The 20,641-nt window shown below is 44.5% G+C and overlaps 2 protein-coding genes across 3 annotated transcripts in view; both read right to left on the bottom strand.

Moving 5' to 3' along the window:
• LOC306925145 (scavenger receptor cysteine-rich domain-containing group B protein-like) overlaps nucleotides 1-20,641 on the bottom strand; it is a gene marked incomplete at its 3' end in the record, with an annotated part of 797,673 nt that overhangs the window by 661,264 nt on the left and 115,768 nt on the right. The window lies entirely within an intron of this gene.
• Nucleotides 304-12,214, bottom strand: s100w (S100 calcium binding protein W). Of its 2 annotated transcripts, none has more exons than XM_079502575.1 (3): nucleotides 12,147-12,214; nucleotides 6,985-7,136; nucleotides 304-686 (listed from the first exon to the last, which is right to left on the bottom strand). In XM_079502575.1, exons 2-3 carry the CDS (start codon nucleotides 7,129-7,131, stop codon nucleotides 525-527), a joined length of 309 nt encoding a protein of 102 aa, XP_079358701.1. In that variant the 5' UTR covers nucleotides 7,132-7,136; nucleotides 12,147-12,214; the 3' UTR covers nucleotides 304-524. The 2 variants fall into 2 exon arrangements, with proteins under 2 accessions (XP_079358701.1, XP_079358700.1); XM_079502574.1 differs by having other exon boundaries at nucleotides 6,985-7,133; nucleotides 12,147-12,209.

Here is a 20,641-nt window from a genome sequence, read left to right as displayed (position 1 = left end):
ATGCACAATCTCTGTAAAGCGCCTTGGAGAAAGGCGCTATATAAATGCACCATTTACCATTTATTATGGTTAGACTGAATGTCTAGTCAATCAAACCCTAATTGTCAACATAGCATAACGTAGAATTATGAATGTTAGTAACGTGATACAGTGCATATTACATTACAGTACAATATTGCTCTGGACATAACACTGGTTCACCAAATGTACCCTTACAGGTCTTTAACTATGAGAGAATGCAAATGGGAACCTACTGTACAAGATTCAAGATTCAGTTTCAAGATTCAAGATTCAAACCACAACTTCTGACCAATTAAGTTTATTTATTCATTTTCAGTGCAGTCGGAATGTTCAGCACATTATTATTATTACATTAACACAAAGTGAAATGGGCGTTCAATATTATATGAATATCTAATCTGTATACACACATAGAACAGTGGGAGTTAGTAAATGATGTGATCCAATGTGTAGGTCTGCGTCTTTGTGTGGGTCTGTCTGTGTGTGTTGTGTCTGTGTACATATCAGCTGTCGTCCTTCTTCTTGCCCTTGCCTCTCTTCTGTTTGTAGTAGCCCTTGGCCAGCGCGGCCACGCAGCGCGAGAACTCTCTGAAGTTGACCTCGCCGTCGTGGTTCTTGTCCAGCAGCTCCATGGCTTCCTTGAGGTCCTCGGCGCTCATTTTGTCCTGCAAAGGTATTAGGGAAGAGCGTTGTTTTATTCAAGTCGAGCTCGGGATAGATTTCAAAATACTAGTCACCTGCAGCTACGAGGCCTTCAACAACCACAGGCAACCTCGCTACCTCTCTGAACTCCTCCCACGTCACGCCCCCTCCCACTCCCTCAGGTGATGTGGTGATGCCAACATAGACATAAAAAGGTAGCCTCTTCCACCTGTTCCACCGGCTCAGTGGCCTTGTGGTTAGAGTGTCCGCCCTGAGACTGGGAGGTCGGGGTTCGATACCCGACCGGGTCATACCAAAGACTCTGTAAAATGGGACCCAGTGCCTCCCTGCTTGACACTCAGCATCAAGGGTTGGGATTGAGGGTAAGTCCCTGCGACATACTAGGCTCCTGCCCTATGGGCCTCATGGCTCGGCAAGGCTTACTACTTTCTTTCTCTTCTGCCTCTGGGGCGCATGTCTCTGTTGAAGGCAACATTTTCCCAGAGATTCCTTGCGAATCATAGCGGAAGTGTGCGTAACAGAATTCCCAGAAAAGACGCTCTGTGATTTGCCAGTATAGTCACTAGTGTGGCAGCGAGGGACATGGAGGAGTCCCATGAGTGACGTCACTTGGGCAGCGAAGCAACGTGCCTTCAGAAAAGGCCTTCAGTGATGGCCAGTGATGTTACCCATGTTTTAAATGGCGAGTTTGTACTTCTGCCCTCTGGGAGAAGATACAAAGAACCAAAGTGGAAGTACATCAGATTTAAAAAATCGTTTGTACCAGCATCAACTAAGATGTTGAACGAGGCTCTGAAACAGCAGTAACTGTAAGGCTAGATTATCCACATCATGTGTGCAATTGTGTAATGTTGTGTCTTCCTCTGTAATGTATTTTTGTTTGTCATTGATGTTTTATGTGTGGCTGTAGCTGGGGTGAAAGCCCAAGACAAATTTCCCTCGTGGACAATAAAGTTTACCTTGACCTTGACCTTGATACCTAATCCTATTGAGACATTTAGATTGTGTCTCACATATATAGGATCTGACACAAATTCTGACCTGATGGTTAAGATTAAATTCATCCCCTGAGCAAGCAGGCAGGCTCTATTAGCTCAATGGTAAAAAATGTCAGGAATCCGGGAGGAAAGTTACATAGTGCCTAAGACAGTTCTAGAGTAAATGCACTTTGTTACTTTACACCATTGGCAAGTGAGTCAGGGTTTTTAATTGCAAACAAACACGACACCTGTGCTTCTGATTAGCCAATAATTACCCTCCCCTCTGTTAATGCCAGCTGTCCATTAGAGGAGTGATAGATTGACTTTAAAACCTGAATGCACTCCATTATCCATCACGTCTCCATTATGCATCATCGGACACCGGCGCCGTCACACAACACCATGCAGAACACCCAGAGCACTGAGTCCCAAACCCTGGGTCAGGACCCACTGGAGGGTCCCATAACAACACCAGACGACCCAGAGCACTGAGTCCCAAACCCAGGGTCAGGACCCACTGGAGGGTCCCATAACAACACCAGAACACCCAGAGCACTGAGTCCCAAACCCTGGGTCAGGACCCACTGGAGGGTCCCATAACAACACCAGACGACCCAGAGCACTGAGTCCCAAACCCTGGGTCAGGACCCACTGGAGGGTCCCATAACAACACCAGAACACCCAGAGCACTGAGTCCCAAACCCTGGGTCAGGACCCACTGGAGGGTCCCATAACAACACCAGAAGACCCAGAGCACTGCTTCCCAAACCCTGGGTCAGGACCCACTGGAGGGTCCCATAACAACACCACACCCAGAGCACTGCTTCCCAAACCCTGGGTCAGGACCCACTGGAGGGTCCCATAACAACACCACACCCAGAGCACTGCTTCCCAAACCCAGGGTCAGGACCCACTGGAGGGTCCCATAACAACACCAGACGACCCAGAGCACTGAGTCCCAAACCCTGGGTCAGGACCCACTGGAGGGTCCCATAACAACACCAGAACACCCAGAGCACTGAGTCCCAAACCCTGGGTCAGGACCCACTGGAGGGTCCCATAACAACACCAGAACACCCAGAGCACTGAGTCCCAAACCCTGGGTCAGGACCCACTGGAGGGTCCCATAACAACACCAGAACACCCAGAGCACTGAGTCCCAAACCCTGAGTCAGGACCCACTGGAGGGTCCCATAACAACACCAGAAGACCCAGAGCACTGAGTCCCAAACCCTGGGTCAGGACCCACTGGAGGGTCCCATAACAACACCAGAAGACCCAGAGCACTGCTTCCCAAACCCTGAGTCAGGACCCACTGGAGGGTCCCATAACAACACCAGAACACCCAGAGCACTGAGTCCCAAACCCTGGGTCAGGACCCACTGGAGGGTCCCATAACAACACCAGAACACCCAGAGCACTGAGTCCCAAACCCTGGGTCAGGACCCACTGGAGGGTCCCATAACAACACCAGAAGACCCAGAGCACTGCTTCCCAAACCCTGAGTCAGGACACACTGGAGGGTCCCATAACAACACCAGAACACCCAGAGCACTGAGTCCCAAACCCTGGGCCAGGACCCACTGGAGGGTCCCATAACAACACCAGAACACCCAGAGCACTGAGTCCCAAACCCTGGGTCAGGACCCACTGGAGGGTCCCATAACAACACCAGAAGACCCAGAGCACTGCTTCCCAAACCCTGAGTCAGGACCCACTGGAGGGTCCCATAACAACACCAGAACACCCAGAGCACTGAGTCCCAAACCCTGGGTCAGGACCCACTGGAGGGTCCCATAACAACACCAGACGACCCAGAGCACTGAGTCCCAAACCCTGGGTCAGGACCCACTGGAGGGTCCCATAACAACACCAGAACACCCAGAGCACTGAGTCCCAAACCCTGGGTCAGGACCCACTGGAGGGTCCCATAACAACACCAGAAGACCCAGAGCACTGCTTCCCAAACCCTGGGTCAGGACCCACTGGAGGGTCCCATAACAACACCACACCCAGAGCACTGCTTCCCAAACCCTGGGTCAGGACCCACTGGAGGGTCCCATAACAACACCACACCCAGAGCACTGCTTCCCAAACCCAGGGTCAGGACCCACTGGAGGGTCCCATAACAACACCAGACGACCCAGAGCACTGAGTCCCAAACCCTGGGTCAGGACCCACTGGAGGGTCCCATAACAACACCAGAACACCCAGAGCACTGAGTCCCAAACCCTGAGTCAGGACCCACTGGAGGGTCCCATAACAACACCAGAAGACCCAGAGCACTGAGTCCCAAACCCTGGGTCAGGACCCACTGGAGGGTCCCATAACAACACCAGAAGACCCAGAGCACTGAGTCCCAAACCCTGGGTCAGGACCCACTGGAGGGTCCCATAACAACACCAGAAGACCCAGAGCACTGAGTCCCAAACCCTGGGTCAGGACCCACTGGAGGGTCCCATAACAACACCAGAAGACCCAGAGCACTGCTTCCCAAACCCTGAGTCAGGACCCACTGGAGGGTCCCATAACAACACCAGAACACCCAGAGCACTGAGTCCCAAACCCTGGGTCAGGACCCACTGGAGGGTCCCATAACAACACCAGAAGACCCAGAGCACTGCTTCCCAAACCCTGAGTCAGGACCCACTGGAGGGTCCCATAACAACACCAGAACACCCAGAGCACTGAGTCCCAAACCCTGGGCCAGGACCCACTGGAGGGTCCCATAACAACACCAGAACACCCAGAGCACTGAGTCCCAAACCCTGGGTCAGGACCCACTGGAGGGTCCCATAACAACACCAGAAGACCCAGAGCACTGCTTCCCAAACCCTGAGTCAGGACCCACTGGAGGGTCCCATAACAACACCAGAACACCCAGAGCACTGAGTCCCAAACCCTGGGCCAGGACCCACTGGAGGGTCCCATAACAACACCAGAACACCCAGAGCACTGAGTCCCAAACCCTGGGTCAGGACCCACTGGAGGGTCCCATAACAACACCAGAACACCCAGAGCACTGAGTCCCAAACCCTGGGTCAGGACCCACTGGAGGGTCCCATAACAACACCAGAAGACCCAGAGCACTGCTTCCCAAACCCTGGGTCAGGACCCACTGGAGGGTCCCATAACAACACCACACCCAGAGCACTGCTTCCCAAACCCTGGGTCAGGACCCACTGGAGGGTCCCATAACAACACCACACCCAGAGCACTGAGTCCCAAACCCAGGGTCAGGACCCACTGGAGGGTCCCATAACAACACCAGAAGACCCAGAGCACTGCTTCCCAAACCCTGGGTCAGGACCCACTGGAGGGTCCCATAACAACACCAGAACACCCAGAGCACTGCTTCCCAAACCCTGAGTCAGGACCCACTGGAGGGTCCCATAACGAGTATATATATGAATATGAATAATGAGAAAAAGAACACTGTATTACTACTACTACTACTACTGTCATACTCTTGTATACACTTGTATAACTGAAGGTCAATCTTCAAACCTCAAAAATAAAATAAAAAAAACATCCCCAAAAAAGCTAAATAATTCATTTTCAAAGTAATTTCATGAATACATAAAAATTAATGAATAACTATCTAAGAAATTCCATAAATTAGAAAAGAAAAAATGTCTATAGTGGAAAATCTACAAGCTCACAATGCGGCTTAATTGTGAGCTTGCAGATCTGCTATTTTCACTATAGTTTAGGTCCAGGGCAAACATCTCATTTCTCTTTTGGGAACCACTGCGCTCTATGTCCTGTAACCCCTAAGGTATATACAGGGGGAGTGTTCCTTTAACTGTGTTGGCGGGCTGAGCGCGCTGACGAGGAGTACAATGGGATAGCTTGTTTTTATACTTTGGGTTCTGGTGTAGAGGGAAGAGGAGTATTATGGGATAGCTTGTTTTTATACTTTGGGTTCTGGTGTAGAGGGAAGAGGAGTATTATGGGATAGCTTGTTTTTATACTTTGGGTTCTGGTGTAGAGGGAAGAGGAGTACAATGGGATAGCTTGTTTTTATACTTTGGGTTCTGGTGTAGAGGGAAGAGGAGTATTATGGGATAGCTTGTTTTTATACTTTGGGTTCTGGTGTAGAGGGAAGAGGAGTACAATGGGATAGCTTGTTTTTATATTTTGGGTTCTGGTGTAGAGGGAAGAGGAGTATTATGGGATAGCTTGTTTTTATACTTTGGGTTCTGGTGTAGAGGGAGGCGGTCGCTCTAAACAGATCGAGGGAGAGATATAATACTTTTGTTGTTTTACGACGGACATTTGATACAGAATTCAACCTTTGTCAAGTCCCGCCCGTGGTTGCGTTTTCGTGGTTGGACAAAAATCCTTTCTCTCCATCGACTATACCAAATAACATGTTTTTCAGTTGCCTCATATTTATATTCTGTGCATTCAGTTCTTATTTGAACTTGGTGTCAGTAAAAAGGAACATCACAGGTGCAGCATGGTGACTGGGCATATCATGTTTGTTTTTGTTTTTTTTCCAAAAAAGATGTTTTTGCAAATTCAACATAAACATGGCGGAACCAGGGTGGAACAAGGCAGAAAGAGCCTGCTGGTTAGTCAGTCATGCAGGGACCAATCAGAAGGCTGACAAATGGTGAATTAGAATGTTCAGGTTTGTTTCCTTGAATTATTTTCGTTTATTAAATCACAGATTCCTTCTTCTTTTTAGTATAGGAAGAAATCATAAGGATTACTCCGGAGATGAGAGACACGGTGGTTATAGTCCTAGAGCACATGATTCCCTAGCCTGGCTAATGTTTGCCAACGGCTGATTCGGTCTGGCTTATTAGGCTAATGATTCCCCAACCTGCAGTGGACAAAACACCCAAAAAATATAATGGGAAATAGCCGGAACGCAATATTTAACTGATCGTTGAAATAGAGTAAACAAAAGCTCTGAAAATGCAATCCGATACACAAAAGACGGAACCACTGACATAAGGAGAAGATAGTCCGCCTGGGAGGCCTGGGAGGTCCCAGGTTTGATTCCAGGCCTCAGCAATGTGTCGGAAGTCTAAAAGTATGCAGGAGCACGACACCTATAACTGCTCCCTGAGCGGCGCACTGTACTGATGGCTGCTCACTCACAGAACTCATGATACCGGTACGTATAGCTTGCGGAGTTAGTTCAGTCAGATATACTCGAGTGGCTTCATGCTATGCTCAAGGGCGCATTCATATACTCGAGGGGTATACTTGTGACATCACAATAGTCTAATATAAAGACGCAACCAATTGCAATTTCCCAGAATTGCAGCTTTCTATATAGTTATTAATATTATGATCGTGGTCTCACTTTTAGACCCGACTGTTCCACTTCCTTCTCCAGCATCGTTTTGAGCTCCTCCATGTCGATTTGGTGTTTCTTCTCCCCTGTGCTGGCATACTCCTCAAACACCTCCACCATGCCCTCGATCACACCTTCCAGCTTGTTCTCGCCCATGACTGCTGCTAGACGGGGAGGGAGAGAGAGAGAGAGAGAGAGAGGGAGAGGGAGAGGGAGAGGGAGAGAGAGAGAGAGAGAGAGAGAGAGAGAGAGAGAGAGAGAGAGAGGGAGAGAGGGAGAGAGAGAGAGGGAGAGAGAGAGGGAGAGAGAGAGAGAGAGAGAGAGAGAGAGAGAGGAGAGGGAGAGGGAGAGGGAGAGGGAGAGGGAGAGGGAGAGGGAGAGAGAGAGGGAGAGAGAGAGAGAGAGAGAGAGAGAGAGAGAGTAATTTACAGGTGTCAGATGAACCACTGACATACAGTGATAACGTAACATAAGGAGACATGTCATATGGAAACTGGAGAGGTACTGTATAAGGTAACATATTGGGTGAGATAAGGTGACATGCAGTATAAGGTAACATTATTAGTATAGCTTTGTTGAAGACAGTATTCGATACTCGATGTGTTCTTGCTATTGTTTGATGTTATTTTTAGGGCCGGGACTTTAACGCGTTAATTGAGATTAATTAACTACAGAAAAATTAACGCGTTAAAAAAATTTACGCATTTAATCGCACCTTTTTTTTCACGGCGGAACGTTTCTCACTGGGCGCATTTCTAGGCTCATTAGGCTGCTGCACTCCTTGCACGGCTTGCAGGGGGAGGAGCACCAGCAGCAGTCCACTCTACACTACAGCTCCGTCAGACAACAACTTACAACACCCAAACGTTTGCTCCGTGGATGGGACATTTAGATTTAAAAGCTATCGGATGGACGCGTGGATAGCAGCATGGTTGTGTGCAATGTCAGAGGGAATGGATGTTAGCTTCCATGCTAGCTCTGGTCCATAGCCAGAGCTATGGATTAGAGCTAGCTTCCATGCTAGCTGCTTCAGCTTAGCATGTCTCGCAGAGTAGAGGCTTGCACGCCTTGCAGAGGCTCGCAGAGATTTCACCACAGCACAAAGCTGTCAAGCTGTCCTCGATGTGAAACATACTGAAGCAGCAAGTGTGAAAGTCCGTGGTCAGACAATGGTCTGCCCCAACCCCATGTGAAATGCACTCCCCAGCTAGTTAATTCCACCGTTTTTTATTTTGTTCCTTTGTCTAAGTGTTTACCCCTAATAAAGTTGTTTTTATTTTTTTTCTCATGCCCCACCATGTAAAGCACATTTGAGTATTCATAGACACTTTATATAGGCACTTGCTGCACTTGTTTATCTGTTGGAGAAATAAAAGTTGTATTGCTTAAAGGGGAATACCCCTCATTTTCAACATTTTTCTATGGAGTTGTGTGGAAAACTGGAAATAATAAAGTCACCCCATTTTTTGTTGCCTAGAACTGGAGGTCTGACAAAAAACAGTAACACTATGAAGTACAGCTTTGTGATGTCACTGAGATGTACTTGTTACTGTTACTGATTTTTTTCAGACCTCCAGTTCTAGGCAACACAGAATGGGGTGACTTTTTTATTATTTCTACACAACAGCTCTAAGGTATATTAATGACAGTAAAATGTTGAAAATGAGTGGTATCCTGTAGTCACTATTCATTGATTCACTGGGATACCAAAAAACATTTGAAAAAAAAAGGTTTATCACTGTTCTCGGGTTGAATATTGATATGCGATTAAAATGCGATTAATCGAGATTAATTAATCACAAAGCTTCTAATTAATTAGATTAAAATTTTTAATCGAGTCCCAGCTCTAGTTATTTTGTGTTTTGCTTTTGTTTTTATGCTACCTTGTGTTTCTGTTTTTCTATTTTTGCTGCTCTGTAAAGCATGCTGTGCTGCATTTTATGTCATTATTTATTATTATCCAAACATTACATTACATTTTGTGTTGAGGAGCCTAAGCCCCACAAATCTTACTCCCGTTAAGGTTTAGCTGTCTAAGAATCTGGAATCTTTCTTGATCTTTAAACGATACTAACTGCAAGGTAACAAAACCTAACATACTTGATTAAAACGTAACATATCGAATATAACTAAATCTAACATTAATATTCTGTGATATAACATAAAACCATAAGGTTATAGATGACATTTAAATGACAATCAGAGACAAGACTACACTCTTTCCCAGAACTCATGGAGAGAAGCTGTTCTTGTTTTCATGCACAGAAGGCACGGGATGGGAGCACAAAAAATGATGTTTATGCATGAAAACATTTCCATCCGACAGCTGAATAAATTCAGGCTGTCGAGGCTCATGATGGCTCAGTTCTACACAGCCATTGTGGAGTCCATCCTCACACACTCCATCATCACCTGGTTCCCTGCTGCTGCTGCTAAAGACCTCACCAAGCTGCAGCGGGTCATTATGCTCTGCAGCGGAGAGGGTGATTGGCCGCCCTCTGCCCTCCCTCAAGTCCCTGCACGACTCTAGGGCGCTGAAGAGAGCAAGGAAGATTATGGCCGACTCCTCCCACCCTGGCCACGGCCTCCTCACCCTGCTCCCCTCTGGGAGAAGACTGTGGCTGCCGAAGGCTACGAAAGCCCGCCACAGACAAAGTTTTTTCAATGACTCTGGCTTCCCTTCCACCCCTGCCTCCTAGTGACACCGGCACTTTAATCACCGGCAACATTTGATGCACTATGAACTACTGTATAACCCTGCACTTTATATTTATTTCCCTGCACGGTGTTGTTTGTTTGTCTGTTTATTTGTGAAAAAAGAATTGAATGCACTCATGTTATGTCAAAGCAAATTCCTATGTGTGTATTAATGGCAAAATAAAGGTATCTGAATCTGAATCTGAATCTGAATCTTCAAAATGCATTGAATGGCAGCCATGACTGTATTGTTAACATTATAGTGTCTGATGCAGTATAAAATAATTGACCATCCAGTGTAGCAATCTATAAACGTTCAAGAGTGCTACCTCTTTTTTTTTAAAATTTTTATCCCACGATTTTTGTAACGCAAAGGGGGAGGGGGGGCGGGGGGTGCAGCGGACTGACCTCATGCCTCCTTCTATGCATGAGGAGTCCAAGCTGCTCCTTTTCACCTGACAGGGAAGAGTTTCCCTGGCCGGACGTAGCGTGTGGAAGGAACACGTTATTCCGACCAGTTCCTTTCCCCTCCATCAGGCGCCCTGGCTGGCCAGGGGAAGGTAGTTTTAGAGACCAGGATTACTGAATGTTTTTGTGAGGGTACCTACCCTAGGGGACACGGGGAGAACATGTGAGGGTACCTACCTACCCTAGGGGACACGGGGAGAACATGCAAACTCCACACAGAAAGGCCCTTTCGCCAAACCCCGCCTCGGGTAAGAGTGCTACCTTGATGGATTTTAATTACACACCTGTGATGTATTTGCTAGCATTCCCGAAATACACCTGACATACAGTAGTTTGTGTTGACACCAGTATGTCTGTATTATGACTATATGGACCAGGTATTATGTCTGTATTATGTCTGTATTATGTCTGTATTATGACTATATGGACCAGGTATTATGTCTGTATTATGTCTGTATTATGACTATACATGGACCAGGTATTATGTCTGTATTATGTCTGTATTATGACTATATGGACCAGGTATTATGTCTGTATTATGACTATATGGACCAGGTATTATGTCTGTATTATGTCTGTATTATGACTATACATGGACCAGGTATTATGTCTGTATTATGTCTGTATTATGACTATATGGACCAGGTATTATGTCTGTATTATGTCTGTATTATGTCTGTATTATGACTATATGGACCAGGTATTATGTCTGTATTATGTCTGTATTATGACTATAAATGGACCAGGTATTATGTCTGTATTATGACTATATGGACCAGGTATTATGTCTGTATTATGTCTGTATTATGACTATACATGGACCAGGTATTATGTCTGTATTATGTCTGTATTATGACTATACATGGACCAGGCTTTCCAACATGGATTATAGAAGAACACATTTTGTTATTATTGCGACGCCAATGAAATTGAGAAGGAGTTCCATTTGGAGTTTTATTGTTATGGCATGAGTTGCATCAAAAATTATTTAATTTAATTTAATATTAATTTTTTAATTATTTTTGGCAGAGAGACTTAAATATCTTTTGGATCACAATAAGGTATATCGCATGTGCAAATTGTTTTAGAGAAAGCAACATTTTTATTGTGGCTCTTGTGTTACAAATCATTATTCCATGTCTTTCTCTGTGTATACGTATTTCCCTTTGTTTATTTTGCAGATTTCAGTTATGAATTTAATCGTATATTGTCTTTTTCATGTTTTCTTTTTATCTTTTGTTTTCTTTTTTTTGTCTCACATAGTCCTGTAACACATGGAAATAAATTCATTCAAATACCTACATTCAAAGAGCCACTATACCAACCCTTACTTCAAATTTTGAAATTATAGCGAAAATAAGTACAGATCTAGACGAAGCGTAGGCCATGTACTAAACACGATTGGTCTGAATTTGGCTGGTATATATCAGAAAGAACAAAGCCAAACAATAACTTTCTGCTCATCAGGGAAAGTTAGTTTTATTTTCATTCTGACCACTGTGTGTGTTTTTTTTTTAAACTTTATTTGTATTTGTATTGATGCAGCAATGAATAAACATAATGTGTACATTTTGCTGTATCCGACATGTAAATACCCCCCCCCCCCCCCCCCCCACATCATCATTTGCCTTCCATACATATATATTTCCCATCAGAAGTTTTGTTTTCATACTAAAGAAAATCCCTTTTCATTCGCTCTCTTTGTGTCTGGAACGAATCAGTTACTAATATCCATAAACATTTCCCATCAGTGCCGCTTTGTTTTGAGACAACAATACTTGTATTAGGCCTACTTGTTATCCAGTGTCTGATCCTAGAATCGCTTTACTGCCAAGCGTGCGTGAGCTTGTAGATTTGTTATTTTTGGCTTTGACTTGTCGTAGCCTATACCAAAGTGTTGATGTTCTCACCAGTATAGCAATACAAAAAACGTGTGTGTGTGTGTGTGTGTGTGTGTGTGTGTGTGTGTGTGTGTGTGTGTGTGTGTGTGTGGTTTGTGTACTCACCTCAGATCAGAGTACAGTTCACAATGAGAGATGAGATGGGATGAGAGGTCCGACTCCACACATGCAGCAACTACTGAGAAACTGAGACTCCGAGACAGCAGCCGCTCGGGCTCTTAAAGCTCTCTCACACACACACACACGTGCGCGCGCACACACACGCCCACTCATGCGTGCGTATATAAACACCCACTATAGTGATTCATGCCATGGCAATGAGGCTCTCAGTCCACGACTCCACCCTAAAGTGGCTGCGCGCGCCTCCACAGCCAGAGATGGAAGTAAAGTATACTCACACGTAAAAAGCATCAATACCGCAATGTAGATAATACTCTAGTTACAGGTAGAAGTACCGTATTCAAAATGTACTTGAGTAAAAGCATAAAATATTGCTTGAAGAACCAAAAGTAAAAGTACTTATTGTGCAGAAATATCCCATTTCACAAGTTTTCGATCAGCTATTTTCAAATGGCCGAAATGTATATATAGCACTGAAGTGGTTACTGTAGGTTTTGTAACAATAATCAAAATCTGCAAAATAACTTGTAACGAAAGTTTTCAAGTAATTGTAGTCGAGTAAAAGTATAATATTTGGCTCTGAGATTGATTGATTGATTGATTGATTGATTATACTTTATTAGACAGAAATGTAAACAGCACAGAGTACAGACAAAAACTATAGTGTAAAAGGATAGCACTGAAAAAAGTCCTAGCGGTCTTGTTTCCATTCAGGTCCTGGGTATTCATAATGACATGACATGAAAAATAACAACAAAATTCAAATCATCACAAAAGAATAATAATTAAAAAAAACACTATATAGTACAGGTTGGAAAAAAAGGAAGGGAGGGGTGGGGGGGTCACTTAAGGGTGGAGTGATCATTACCTCTCCCCTTTGGCCTGCTGATTGGTTCTCAGGCCTGTTTTAACCCATTTAGGCCTGACGTAGAAATAAAAAAAATGTTCGCTCTGAAAGAATATATACCTATTCAAAGATTTGTGCCGCATTTTTACGATTTTTCAAAAATAGCAGACCTACAACTAGTTCATAGCGCGCCACTCGGTGGCGCGCTATGAGCTTGTAGATCTGCTATTTTTTGTTGTTGTTCTCGCTGCCTCTAGTAATGTGGCTGTGGGTGTCGCTCGCTTTTTGTAGGTAATTAGTCAGGTATGCGTGTACTGCAGGGCATGTACGTGGGCAAAGCTGCATTTACAATTTTAAATGTCAATCCCATTTTCAATTTCTTAACTCTGTCTTCTATACCGGATCCGAGCCAACCTAGGCTATCAAAATGGGTTGCTATAAAAGTCATGGGTCATGAATGATGTAGTGTAGTGGAGTAGGAGTTAAAGTGCTGAAAATGGGAAATACATAGGCTACTCTCAGTAAAGTAAAAGTACTCAAAGTAGTCAAATCTGTTACTTAAGTACAGTACTTTAGTACATGCACTTACTTTAACAGTACACCACTGGCATCGAGGTTCTCTGTTGTGCTCCACTGGCCGCGAGCGTGCATGGTTCTCGGATATCTGGGACAAGAGGATTTGCTTCTCAAACGATGCTAAGTTTGTAACCCAGTAGAAGGACTAACCACCGGGCAATCAGAGGTGTTCTGTTGAGGTCCAGGGTTTCAGAGAGAGAGAGAGAGAGAGAGAGAGAGAGAGAGAGAGAGAGAGAGAGAGAGAGAGAGGAGGAAAGTCCAGTGCTCTCCACTGAACCGTTTCTGGCTCACGTAAGCTGTTCAATAATGAATTACAGACTGTTAATGTGGACGTTAAAAGTGTAGGGCTATATGACACGAGTGTCAGGGCCCTGCAGGCTATATGGATGGTTTCCACCTGTCAACCAATCAGGCTGTTCAACAAGACCTGACCGCTTGCGCCATGTCCGTTTTGAATGATTGATTGATTGTTTGATTTCTGGGGTTAGAGTTTGTGTATTGACCTATTCTTGACCTTTTTCTCCCCAATGTAGTTGTTTTGCCAACTGATCCCCCCCCCCCCCCCCCCCACACACACACACACACACACATGTGTGTGTTGTCACTGCTGTCGTATCCTACTGACTCATCTGCCAGTGAGGAGCCTCCACAAACAACATGAGATATATAACTAGATAGCTATAAACACAACACGAGATCACAACACTGGTATCGGTATTCCACACACAGAAATTACTAACACAGAAATTGTGGTATTGGGATCAGATCATGAGCGAAAGATCGGGACATTCCTATTGATTAAACTTGTCATTTTTTGTCCGGTACTAATCATATGATCTTCTGTACATTGAATTGTTGTTGTTGCACAGTATTGCAGAACATTTCCCAGCATTTCTTTACCATATGACAAGAAATAAGCAGTGGATTCTAAAGCGTTATTCATAGTCTGGATTTTCGGTGGTGAGGTGACCACCGAACTACAACATGACGTCACTGAGCCGCGGTGATGAGCAAACCACCGACACCGCCCCAGCCCTTCTCTCTGTTTTTACTCACCACCGCTCAACGTTATTTCAGCTCCGGTGGTCACCTCACCACCGAAAATCCAGACTATGAATGAGACTTTAACCCCTTGATGATCCCTCATCTTGATTGTGTATTTGACATTAGTGTGGGTTATCTTGTCATAAAACATGTGATGATGTGACAATTTATTTTGAAAGGACGTTATGGGTTGCAAATGTTCAAAAGGGAATGAAGTCTGAATCTGTGGAAAGAGAATTTATTCCAGCCTCAAGCGGAGTGACTGAGTCACACTGCCAGTGTGTGCATGTGAACTTCAAACCGGCCATTACACTATTTCTTTTTTTTTTTTGTATTATTATCCCACGATTTTGTAACCCATTTCTTCACCCCTGTGTCAATTATCTAATGTGATCCTGGGCTCTCTACACACCCTCCGCCAACCTAGTCCCCATATATGGGGGACATGGGGAGAGCAACGGACTTGAACTCATGCTTCCTTCATGCCTGAGTGTCCAAGTTGCTCCTTTACACCTGACAGGGGGGAGTTTCCCTGGTTGGACGTAGCGCGTGGAAGGAACACGTTATTCCAACCAGTTCCTTTCCCCTCCATCAGGCGCCCCGGCTGGCCAGGGGGAGGCAGTTTTTTTTAGAGACCAGGATTACTGCATGTTTTTGTGAGGGTAGCTACCCTAGGGGTACACTATTTTTTGTCCATTATCCACACACCAAAACTAGCATCCACAAACTCACGCTATGAATGCAGGGGTTCAAGCGGTTACAGCATCACATCGCGACATCCGTTGTGTGCTTGTAGATCTGTTATTTCTGCAATTTACTGAAGTATAGAGGGATAAAATGGTCAATTCCGTTGATGTTTGTTTTGCATAGTGCAGGCATGGTTGTACATATCGTTGTATACTGAATACTGTTGTTCTTCTTATTGCTATTTCTTCCCTCTTTATTGCTGTATCCGTACCTTTCTTATCCCTGCATTATGTAACTTTGTACTGTAACTCTAACTGCTGTGCTGCCTCTTATTGGCGACTGCAATATTGCCCCGCGGGATCAATAATATCATAATTGGTGCATGGAATACCCTTTGGGGACGAGACACGCCAGGGATGTGCTCCTCCCTGAGCCCCGTTTAAACCTGAGCGCATTCCTCCTTCCCCATCGATTGGCATGATGCAACAGACTGTTATTAACATCTACTGCAACAGACTGTTATTAACATCTACTGCTCTGCTGCACACAACAGCTCACATCGAGGGCTGTGAGTGTGACCCACACAGTGGTGGAAAGTAACTAAGTACATGTACTCAAGTAATGTACTCACAGTAAGTACAGTTTTGAGGCACTTTTACTTCACTTGAGTTTTCCAAATTTTGAATACATCTGTGACTGAGGGGCTGCCATCGTGCAGCCTCCAGCCTGCCCTCAACTGAATTGTTTTTTGTTTTTTTTTCGTTTTATCCTAAATGGGTTAACCCATTTTGACCTGAGATCAGATTCTAAAAATGTCTGTTTGAAAATGACAGTTTTCTGAAAAAGCTATGTTTCTATGTCAGTCGTTCTTCGATTTTTCAAAAATAGCAGACCTACAAGCTCGTAGCGGCACCCGCCCCAAAATGTGGTAATAGCGCAGGCAGACTCTTCACATAGCTACTAGAGCATGTCTGAAATCAATGTCAGAGGTGAGCTGAAATCGACATGTAAATATGAAATATATGCTTAAACATGTAGCTAAGTGTAATGTTAAGAGTCTAGACTAGTCCACTACACCTCAGATGCAACCTTTGTACGTTTTATCTCCCTCGACCAATATTTGACACCTTTAGTTACTACAGTAGTTTACATTGCAGATTTAGATTATTATTAATATACAACATACATTAATGATAAATGATGGTGCATTCTTGTAGGTTTAAGCTCCCGAGCAGCTGATAAAGTAATTTAAATTAAAATAAGCCCCACATTTACCAGCTGTAACATTAAAGTTATTAATAATGCATTTCTAATTGCAATCCAATATGACTATGAAATGGACAATTCCGCATGATGACTATACTTTGACATTTATAAGTATATTTTGAAGCCAACTTGTGCTTTTGTGCTGTACAGTACATGTGCTTTTACTTGTAACTGTATTTCTACATTGTGGCATTGCTACTGTATGTATGAAACCTGAGAACTTCTTCTTCCACCCACTGGTGAAAACAGTGAGGCCAGTGTGTGTGTGCGTGCGTGCGTGCGTGAATGGGTCTGTGTTTGAACATGCGTGCTTTACGCAAGCAGCCCATTCACTCCGTCCGTCTGGCTGTTATGTACATAAGCCAGCCTCCATTTTCCATCGCTCTGTCCCAGCTCTGGAGGGACAGGAACTCTACTGTCCCCCTGCCAGGGAGACTGTATGCATGCTGCGGCTGCCACACAGTTTAACATGTGGCCGGTCTCTCTCTCTCTCTCTCTCTCTGTCTCTCTCTCTCTCTCTCTCTCTTTCTCTCTCTCTCTCTCTCTCTCAATGGATCTCGCCTCTCCAACCAGATCACATTCTCCTCTGCAGGGGAAAGATGGAACAATAGAGGGGCAGATCAAGTGTTCGAGGCGTTAGAGAACCATTAATTCTTTCATTAATTTGATCATTCATTCATTCATTCATTCATTCATCTGTTCATTAAATTGCAGTGACATTTTAAGTAAAGAATACATGTCAGATCTCAGAACAAATTATCAATAAAGAGCTGTCATAAGGACGTACCGTAGTTCTCTTATGCAAATATAAAGACATCAAATAGCAGTTGTCAAATATGAATAAAATGTGGGCATGTACATACATTTAAGCTTTGTAGATCGGCTATTTTTGGCCAAGACATTTGATGTAGAGAGAGAAAGAATCACACTTGTGTAAAGTGAGGGGCACCTGGCAATGTTTGTTTAAAGTGCTCTAAACAAACATTAAAAGTCCATAGACTTGGCTGCTCCTCTGTTAACCCATTCAGGCCTGACATCGAAATTTTAAATAAAAGTTTTCTAAATCATGACAATTTTCGGAAAGATTTGAGGCACATTTTAGCTCATAGCGCGCCACTCGGTGGCGCGCTATGAGCTTGTAGATCTGATATTTTTCAATAGCTAAATTATAACATAATGTATGTAACCACCAAAAGGGGTTCCCGCTCAAAATGGGTTAAAGGTGTTCTAAACAAACATTTAAAAAGTTCATAGACTTGCATGGCTAATTCCGAAGGCCAGACGTGGGAGGGGCTGGCGTCCCTGTGGTCCGAGTACAGAGACAACTCAGGTCCCGTTTACTAAGTCTAGAGAGGAACAACCTGTATTATAGTATATTAGCTGCTGTAAGATGTGTGTCATCGATTGATTCCCAGAAATAAGGAACAATACTTATTTTAAACCCTTTCTGTTTGCCTTTGATTGAGCTGTTTCATATACTTCTTTTTTATTTCTCTTCTGCATTGTAATCTGTCATTTTTCCTTCGTTTCATGCATCCGAATGACATTGCATGTTGTGTTTCCTTTGCCTGATGTTCTGTGTAAAGCACACTGAATTGCTGTTGAATCAAATTGCCTGGCCTTGCCTTGCCTTCAATAACAAACACACATCTTTTAGTTTCCCAAGATGAGGGACGGTTTAAGCATTTAAGCTGTTCATTATCATTTCATTGAACTCTCACGGGTGTGGTTGGAGCCAGGGGGAGTGCCTGTGGTTGGAGCCATATAGGACAGAAATTGAGCCTCTTCCTCCCTTACCAATGGGCTCTATAGAGCGTCGCAGTCCCGCCTCCTACCCTGGACCAGGAAATTAAACCCAATGCATTATTCTCATAGACATTTCTTAAAGTATTTATTTAAAGACGGTTACGCCGCGGACAAAGCCAACTCGAGTCGTGACAACTCATGACAACACAAACAATATTTTGGATCAAACAAAAAATTACAAAGAAGAAAAACAACAAAAAAAGTGTTGTAACCTGCCGTTTTTTTCTTCTTTCTAATTATTATTATTATTATACACTTTAACAATAATGTGTACGCTCCATAAAGCTGTGTTGTTTCACCCAATGAAAAAATGGCGGTTTCGACCAAGCCCCAGAATATCCGTATGTGTGTCTCAAAGAATGCACAGCAGCCATATTGGACAAAATGTGGGCCCATTCCTTTAATTCATACGAATATGAAGGCTCTGTTCACTTCTGGTCACACCTGTGAGGGAAGTAAAGGAAGCGGTCTGATTTCTACCCAATGCTGCTGCTGTGTAAGAGTATATTTTTATTGTGCCCTCAAGCAGAGAGAGCTGTCTCAACAAAGCAAAGTTATAAAGGACTTGATAGACAATAACAAGCAGCACACGTACCCTTCAACCCTTCGGTGAAGAGGTGACCAAGTCAAAACAGAGAGATGTGTTGTGTGAGCGAAGACCTGCACGGCGGCGTGGCGTCATGTTGTGTAGTTTTTGGTGGTCACCTCTCGGCCTTTAGCAGCACAGTCGAGGTCCCCAAGTCTCCGGTCTGCATGCACATTATAAATGGTAAATGGTGCATTTATATAGCGCCTTTATCCAAGGCGCTTTACAGAGATTGTGCATTACATTCACCCATTCACACACACATTCATACACCGATGGCGGCAGAAACCATGCAAGGCACAAACTAGCACATCGGGAGCAATTTGGGGTTCAGTGTCTTGCTCAAGGACACTTCGACAGTAGCCTGGAACTCACCTATGCTTTTTATGGCATAGGCAGCTCCCGGCAGGATCCGCCGGCAGAAACTATGCGCAGCTGCTAGACATGAGACTGATTAATTAGAGCGACAGAGAGAGAGAGAGAGAGGAGTGTGTGTGTGTATATGTGTGCGTGTGTGTGTCAATTTAACAAAGGAGCAGACGATACAGAAATCAGCAGAGAGTGAGTGATGTTTGTGCTACTCTATGCCGAATTGAAGTGGACTCGGACCCAGACTTTTTTTTCTCCCTGGAAATAAAAACGTCTGGGTTTCCGAGGTTACTTCGACAGTAACTCTGGGGGAGCCCGGGTTCGAACTGGCAACCTCACGGTTCCCATCCAGCCACTCTACCCCTGAGCCACTGCCGCCTTATTATAGTTTGGGTGCGCCTCCTCACGCGCAGTGTGCACACTGCACACAATACATCCCCGGGTATGTATACATAAATTAATAGAGCAGGTGAAACGGGAGCACGTACAGTAAGACTTGATATGCGACAGGATCTCAGCACCTATTCAGCAGCTCGATGACCTGGCGGTGGAAAACTATCCCTCAGTCTGTTGGTCGGGGCATCCGATACGGCTGTATCACCTGCCCTGACTGTAGCAGCGTCAACATGTTGTGGCCGACGGGGTGGTAAGTGTCTCTTGATGATTCGCTTAGCCTTGTGGCGTGAACCCCGCACGAACTCCACAATGTCAGACCACACGCACACACACGCACACGCACGCACGCACGCACGCACACACACACACACACACACACACACACACACACACACACACACACACACACACACACACACACACACACACACACACACACACAATTGATTTTATTTAGCTAACTTTCACTTTAACTTCAGAAATAGCAGATATACAAGCTCTCAGAGCATGACTTTGTGCTAGGTTACTTAACAGTACAACCACCTATACAGCTACAAGGAAAAGGAGTAAGAGACCATTTCAGACCAAATACGATAGCTCTGAAAAGGAATATTGTGGAGACATTGTATCGTCTCAACCATATTCAGATCACCATATTGCCTAGCCCTACTTTGTGCCATGCTGCAAGCTTGTAGTGTTTTTGAGCACTTTTGAAAAATGTTTTTTTACACAAATCTTCTCTTCTGGGAGTCCCTGGCTGGCAGAAAACATTTTCAGATGCATATGAGTAAATGTTTTGTATGTTCATAAGCATGTCTATAGAGGGTATGCGCATGCATATAGTGAATGGCAGATTGAGTGGCAAATCGAGTGGCAAAGTGAGTGACAAAGTGAATGTAATGT

Source organism: Electrona antarctica, assembly GCF_951216825.1.
Source record: "Electrona antarctica genome assembly, chromosome: 6".
In the NCBI taxonomy this organism is placed as follows: domain Eukaryota; kingdom Metazoa; phylum Chordata; class Actinopteri; order Myctophiformes; family Myctophidae; genus Electrona; species Electrona antarctica.
This window is presented reverse-complemented; position numbering and strand designations above follow the sequence as displayed.

Excerpts from the sequence above, each read along its gene's own strand:
- s100w (XM_079502575.1), bottom strand. The coding sequence starts at position 7,131 with ATGGGCGAGAACAAGCTGGAAGGTGTGATCGAGGGCATGGTGGAGGTG. Across the intron at positions 687-6,984 it reads TGGAACAGTCGGGTCTAAAA|GACAAAATGAGCGCCGAGGA; the intron begins GTGAGACCACGA and ends ATACCTTTGCAG.